Genomic DNA, 6,862 nt, shown 5'->3' with positions numbered 1-6,862 from the left:
GCCAGTTCCAGCTTGTGGTGCCTGTGACGAGACTTAAAACCAGGGGAGACAGGGCTTTTTCTGTGGTGGGCCCTCAGCTGTGGAATGATTTTCCTCTTAATAGCAGAACAGCCCCCACTGTAGAGTGTTTTAAGTCTCATCTAAAGACCCATTTTTATGCTTTTGCTTTTAGCACCGCGTGAGTGTGTGGTCCTCTGTGTTTTTTTTGTGTGTGTGTGTGTGTGTGTGTACAGCACTTTGGAAACTGTGTTTGTGAAATGTGCTATATAAATAAAGGGTATGGTATGGTATGGTATGATGGCTTTCATTTAGCTTTTCTGTATGTAAATCCCATTTCCTTTAGGCGGTTTCTTACAGTTCGGTCACAGACGTTAACTCCAGTTTCCTCCCATTTGTTCCTCATTTGTTTTGTTGTGCATTTTCGATTTTTGAGACATATTGCTTTTTTTGTCTTGATGCTTTGATGTCTTCCTTGGTCTACCAGTATGTTTGCCTTTAATAACCTTCCCATGTTGTTTGTATTTGGTCCAGAGTTTAGACACAGCTGACTGTGAACAACCAACATCTTTTGCAACATTGCATGATAATTTACCCTCTTTTAAGAGTTTGATAATCCTCTCCTTTGTTTCAATTGACATCTCTCGTGTTGGAGCCATGATTCATGTCAGTCCACTTGGTGCAACAGCTCTCCAAGGTGTGATCACTCCTTTTTAGATGCAGACTAACGAGCAGATCTGATTTGATGCAGGTGTTAGTTTTGGGGATGAAAATTTACAGGGTGATTCCATAATTTTTTCCTCAGAATTGAGTGAGTCCATATTTTTTTTCCCTCTGCTTGGTCTAAAAAAGTAACCGTTACTGACTGCCACAATTTTTTTTTCCTGATTTCTTATAGTGTTTCTTAAAGCCAGAAAGTTGCCATTTGAAATGACTTTAGTTTTGCGTCATGTCTGTGATCTGCTTTTTTTTTCTACAAAATTAAACAACTGAATGAACATCCTCCGAGGCTGGTGATTCCATAATTTTTGCCAGGGGTTGTCCTGAATATCTTTATTCCACCACCAAGTTTCCCTCTTTTTCCTTCCACTTTCAGATGTAATACCCAACACCTTTCTGGATGTCTCCCTCATGACATCTGCAGTAGTCCACAGTAGTGCAATAGGGACATCCAGTGTCCAAAATTGCTTCTCCTCCATCCTCTGCGTGTCTAACCTCCTCCCAGAATATCGCATGACAGAATGGCAGAAGAGCGCGTATATTTAAACTATAACTTCTGCTGGAGAGATAAAAACCAATCTAGGGCGGACCCAGAAATGCCCACCCATGTCCCTAATCTCTCAATTAAAACACCATAATCAACAGTGTCAAAGACAGATCCAATACGGAATATTCTGTAACAGGCTGTAATTGCTGCAAAACATGTGATTTCTTAGTTTTTTTTTATTATTAAAATTAAATTAAATTATTTTTTAATAAATCTGACACACACACACAAAAAAACTTTTTTCATGTTGTCATGGGGTGTTGATTTTTTTGGAAAAGGCTTTGAATACTTTCCGGCTGCACCGTATCGCTCCCACTGGAGGCATACCACAATGAAAATTTTCACGTTTTCACTAGCTCGTGGTAGCAATATCTCTATCACCCAAACCCACGTCCCCTTCCTTCTGAAGCAATGCATTTTTAGAAATATATTTAAAAGAAAAGAAAAGAAAGAAGAAAAGAAAAGAAAAGGCTTGAGTCTGTGTGTAATTGGTTTTCTCTGCTGATGGGGCGCTAATGAGCCGAGAAGCCGTTGGATTATTTTAGAAGAAGAACACAAACATCCGGCGGGCTGAGCTGTTGGTTTTTTTTTTTTTTTGGGGGATTTATTCGGATTTATTTAAAGGTGATATTTGTGTCGTAAGAATTAGAGAGCGGTATGTGAAGTACTGGTGTGTTATAATGTTTCATAAAGAAGATGGGAAAATTCGTCGTTTCTGCTGAATCCAAGAGTCTGGTAGCGAGCGACGTGTAAAAAAGCGACAATTTAACGTTTTATTGTATTGATATTGATATTGTATTGTATTGATACAGTAGTTTACCAAATAACATTGTATTCACTTCTGGAGGTTGTAGAACCCTGCCTTAAATTCGGCATAGATACGATATAATGGATTCATTTTTAAACTGTGTGTGTGTGTGTGTGTGTGTGTGTGTGTGTGTGTGTGTGTGTGTGTGTGTGTGTGTGTGTGTGTGTGTGTGTGTGTGTGTGTGTGTGTGTGTGTGTGTGTGTGTGTGTGTGTGTGTGTGTGTGTGTGTGTGTGTGTGTGTGTGTGGTGTGTGTGTGTGTGTGTGTGTGTGTGTGCGCGCGCGGGGCGTTACTAACAAACCCAAACTTTGGCAAATCCTTGTGTTACTTCTTTTTCTCCTGTATACTGGCTCATTTTAGTGCTTCAACTTATTCATCACTTTGGAGGTTCTTAATAAGTTTTTTTAGTTTTTTTTTGTTTTTTTTTTTACTGTGTTTTTCCTCCAACTATCTGGATTTGTTCATCTTCAACAGGTTGCACTCTGTGATTCAGGTGCTTCACAGTCTTTGTCACAATCTACAGGTCCTCCTCCAACATGATTGACAGTCACTATGTTTCAGGTTCTCCTCCAACATGATTGATGGTCACTATGTTTCAGGTCCTCCTTCAACATGATTGATGGAGGTCCTTCTCCAACATGATTGTCACTTTTGTTTCAGGTCCTTCTCAAACCTGATTGATGATCATTGTGTTTCAGGTCCTTTTCTAACATGATTGATGGACACTTTGTTTCAGGTCCTTCTCACACCTGATTGATGGTCACTGTGTTTCAGGTGCTTCTGTGTTTGCTCTGATGTATCAGTGGGATTTGTGTCCATTCTCTGTGACTCCGGCTGCCAGTCTTCTGGCCCGATGCGTCTCCAGAGGAGTTCTGTCACAGGTGTGAGCCACACTTCAGGTCACTAGATTGCCTACATGGTGGCTTTAGGATTTTTAGTTGATCAGCATTTGATAGGTTGGCTTTACTGTACTATAGAAACGTGTACATTTTTTTTCTAAATGATCAAAACATTGAGAAGTTTGACTCTATACAGAAGTACAGTAGTGTTCAGAATAATAGTAGTGCTATGTGACTAAAAAGATTAATCCAGGTTTTGAGTATATTTATTATTGTTACATGGGAAACAAGGTACCAGTAGATTCTCACAAATCCAACAAGACCAAGCATTCATGATATGCACACTCTTAAGGCTATGAAATTGGGCTATTAGTAAAAAAAAAAAAAAGTAGAAAAGGGGGTGTTCACAATAATAGTAGCATCTGCTGTTGATGCTACAAACTCAAAACTATTATGTTCAAACTGCTTTTTTAGCAATCCTGTGAATCACTAAACTAGTATTTAGTTGTATAACCACAGTTTTTCATGATTTCTTCACATCTATGAGGCATTAATTTTGTTGCTTTGGAACCAAGATTTTGCTCATTTACTAGTGTGCTTGGGGTCATTGTCTTGTTGAAACACCCATTTCAAGGGCATGTTGTCTTCAGCATAAGGCAACATGACCTCTTCAAGTATTTTGACATATCCAAACTGATCTATGATACCTGGTATGCGATATATAGGCCCAACACCATAGTAGGAGAAACATGCCCCTATCATGATGCTTGCACCACCATGCTTCACTGTGAACTGTGGCTTGAATTCAGAGTTTGGGGTTCGTCTCACAAACTGTCTGCGGACCTTGGACCCAAAAAGAACAATTTTACTCTCATCAGTCCACAAAATATTCCCCATTTCTCTTTAGGCCAGTTGATGTGTTCTTTGGCAAATTGTAACCTCTTCTGCACATGTCTTTTATTTAACAGAGGGACTTTGCGGGGGATTCTTGCAAATAAATTAGCTTCACACAGGCGTCTTCTAACTGTTACAGCTCTCACAGGTAACCAGACTGTCTTTGATCATCCTGGAGCTGATCAATGGGTGAGCCTTTGCCATTGTGGTTATTCTTCTATCCATTTTGATGGTGGTTGTCTGTTTTCTTCCACGTGTCTCTGGATTTTTTGTCCATTTTAAAGCATTGGAGATCATTGTAGATGAACAGCCTATAATTTTTTTCACCTGCGTATAAGTTTTCCCCTCTCCAATCAACTTTTTAATCAAACTACGCTGTTCTTCTGAACAATGTCTTGAACATCCCATTTTCCTCAGGGTTTCAAAGAGAAAAGCATGTTCAACAGGTGCTGGCTTCATCCTTACATAGGGGACACCTGATTCACACCTGTTTGTTCCACAAAATTGATGAACTCACTGACTGAATGCCACACTACTATTATTGTGAACACCCCCTTTTCTACTTTTTTTTTTTTACTAATAGCCCAATTTCATAGCCTCAAGAGTGTGCATATCATGAATGCTTGGTCTTGTTGGCTTTGTGAGAATCGACTGAATCTACTGGTACCTTGTTTCCCATGTAACAATAAGAAATATACTCAAAACCTGGATTAATCTTTTTAGTCACATAGCACTAGTATTATTCTGAACACTACTGTACCTGCCCCCAAAAAAGTTTGAGACTATACTGGGGTTTGATTTGACGTGTTTGATAGTCCTTTGTGTATTTAGGAGGAAATAGACTCCGCCTCCTTCAGACAGAACAGTGTTCTCTCATCGCACCTCCATGAGGCTGAAGAAGAAATCAGATTAAAGAGACGACTACAGGAGGTACGGCCCAGTGTCTGTGGTCTTCAGGATGTTATTTTGAATATTATTGTGAGAATAAAAGGTTTTTCCTGTTATGTGAAGGAGTTCATTGAGTTTAAAGAACATGGAATTATTTAACTGGCTTTGTGTTGTCTAACCATTTAAAAAGTAAATCTTGCATATTCATGTCTTGCTTTGTTTGCTGTAGTTGCAACTGGAGTTGGAGCTGCTGGAGGAGGAGAAGAAGAGCGCCGACATCACTCACAACGTCTACCTCAGTTAGTGACTATGTAGACATCAAATGGACTTAAAAACACAGTCTTTCTCTTTCATAATACAAGTATCTAATTTCTGTTGTGTCTTTTTGTCTAACTTGTCCTTTCTTTGTGTCTACTTGTCCAATGTCTTGTTTCTCTTTAAGGTCGCAGATTCCAGGTATTGCAGTCATTCTGCTCTCACCTTCAGGATCTCCTGAAGGATCACAGCACTCTCAGGCAGAGACTAATGAGGCCTCTGGGTCGTTCCAACCTGCCTGTTCAAGCTCACCTGCACAGGTAACATCTGCTCCCAGGAGCCAATCACAGACCAGATTAGCCCAGTTAAGTGGTCACGTGTCTGAGTCTGGTCTGCTTGAGGTTACTTTCTCTAGTAAAAAAAAAAATGCCTGGGACAGTTTTCTTGACCACTAAGGTTAGTCCTTACTCATGTGAAGCACTTAGGGGCGACGTGTTGCATAAATAAACTGAATTAGAGTGGTTCAGTATCTCATCTAGTTCCTGAGATACTGTCATTAATGTCAGTGATGACCTCTGATCTTGACATGACCTGTGTGGCACGAGGGCTATCCACTGACTTCATTCACCCAGACAGACAGAAAACAATGAATTGGTTAAGTGTTGATTAATCGTTAATGAGAGGAGTCATTAGTTGCACGTGGCGGCGGCGGCACTAGCACTGCTGTTCTCGCACGCTTGTTGCTAGTTTCAGAGCATCGACTGGTTTTGTTTCAGGTTTGTGGTGGATGTCATGAAGATGCTGTTGGACTTCGTGGAGACTCTGGAGGAGAAGCTGAACGCCATTCGCAGTGGCCCCAGCGCCAGTCATCACTTTGACCATCTGGTGAGTGGTTTCACATGACGTTGATCCTTTTAGACCTGAGCAGACTTCGGTAACACCACCTCCTCTCTCCATCAGAATACTGCTCTTGCCCAGTTCCTGACTCAGGTGGCAGAAGTGCAGAGTTTGTCCAGTCAGATTCTCCAGTGGAAGGAAGTCCACAGCAGTGTGCTGAGTGACAGCTCCACATGATGACCTCTGAGCCTACTGGACTAGCCTCTTTTCCACCTACCCTGCAATGTGGAGCGTGACAAGAACATTGTCATTTTATATTTGGAACAAGGGCCTTGTTTTGGCAGTGTCTGATATAGTTGTGAAATATGTGATATGACCTTTGTTTTTTCAGTCGACCAGCTGATCGGTGGCTGAGGTCATGTGATTATTGCTGCCTGTGAGGCACCATATCTCAAAAAGTTGTACATGCACAGAGACCAGAAATAAGATCCAGATTTCTTTCAGAATTATCAGTTTGTTACTTTGTGTAATTTGACGTTGCGTATCTCATCGCAATGCACCTTTTTATGTCGAACATTTTTACTTAGCTTGTAGATATGGTACCGCAGGCAAACTGCGAGTTGCTGTTAACATGGTGCCCATTTTGATTTAAACTATACCCAGCCTCACAGTTTGCTTAGCCCTCAGCTTGAAATTCCGTAACTGCATCCTGTACAACTTTGATGCTGTGATGTCCCCCTTTATCTCAAGATGTTCAGAGGTTTCTTATTGGGGGAAAAAGGAATATGGGATGTCGAAGAGGGGAAAAAGCAGACATTATGACAAAAAATTGTGGATACTTTTTTCATAATGTTGTGGAGTCGAGGACCTGGGGTCAGACAAGATGAGGTCGTGGTCAACATCTCCTTTTAAAACTTTGCCTTTTATTTCTTGGTTTAATAAAAATGTACTTTATAATAAAGTAAAGATGGTTTCTTATTTCCTTGCCACACAGTTCTGTTCACCATGTTTCCAGTTAGTCTGCAGCTAATTAACTTGAGGGGAACAACAAATGTTTGTTTATACATATAAACATAAA

General features: G+C 40.5%; 1 protein-coding gene across 2 annotated transcripts; it reads left to right on the top strand.

Annotated features, from left to right (window-relative positions):
- The first annotated feature begins 1,858 nt into the window (after positions 1-1,858).
- Positions 1,859-6,735, top strand: haus2 (HAUS augmin like complex subunit 2). 2 transcript variants are annotated; one of them, XM_034195535.1, is made up of 7 exons: positions 1,859-1,888; positions 2,846-2,952; positions 4,636-4,734; positions 4,922-4,991; positions 5,135-5,267; positions 5,724-5,832; positions 5,908-6,735. In XM_034195535.1, exons 2-7 carry the CDS (start codon positions 2,866-2,868, stop codon positions 6,019-6,021), a joined length of 612 nt encoding a protein of 203 aa, XP_034051426.1. In that variant the 5' UTR covers positions 1,859-1,888; positions 2,846-2,865; the 3' UTR covers positions 6,022-6,735. The 2 variants fall into 2 exon arrangements, with proteins under 2 accessions (XP_034051426.1, XP_034051427.1); XM_034195536.1 differs by lacking the exon at positions 1,859-1,888 and adding an exon at positions 1,898-1,919.
- Positions 6,736-6,862: the final 127 nt, after the last annotated feature.

The sequence above is a fragment of the Thalassophryne amazonica genome, chromosome 19 (assembly GCF_902500255.1).
Source record: "Thalassophryne amazonica chromosome 19, fThaAma1.1, whole genome shotgun sequence".
Taxonomy (NCBI): domain Eukaryota; kingdom Metazoa; phylum Chordata; class Actinopteri; order Batrachoidiformes; family Batrachoididae; genus Thalassophryne; species Thalassophryne amazonica.
This window is presented reverse-complemented; position numbering and strand designations above follow the sequence as displayed.

What these genes read in the sequence shown, in the direction of transcription:
- haus2 (XM_034195535.1), top strand. Translation starts at nt 2,866, where the DNA reads ATGTATCAGTGGGATTTGTGTCCATTCTCTGTGACTCCGGCTGCCAGT. An exon ending in TAAAGAGACGACTACAGGAG is followed by an intron (nt 4,735 to 4,921) that starts GTACGGCCCAGT and finishes TGTTTGCTGTAG; the next exon opens with TTGCAACTGGAGTTGGAGCT. An exon ending in GTCATCACTTTGACCATCTG is followed by an intron (nt 5,833 to 5,907) that starts GTGAGTGGTTTC and finishes TCTCTCCATCAG; the next exon opens with AATACTGCTCTTGCCCAGTT.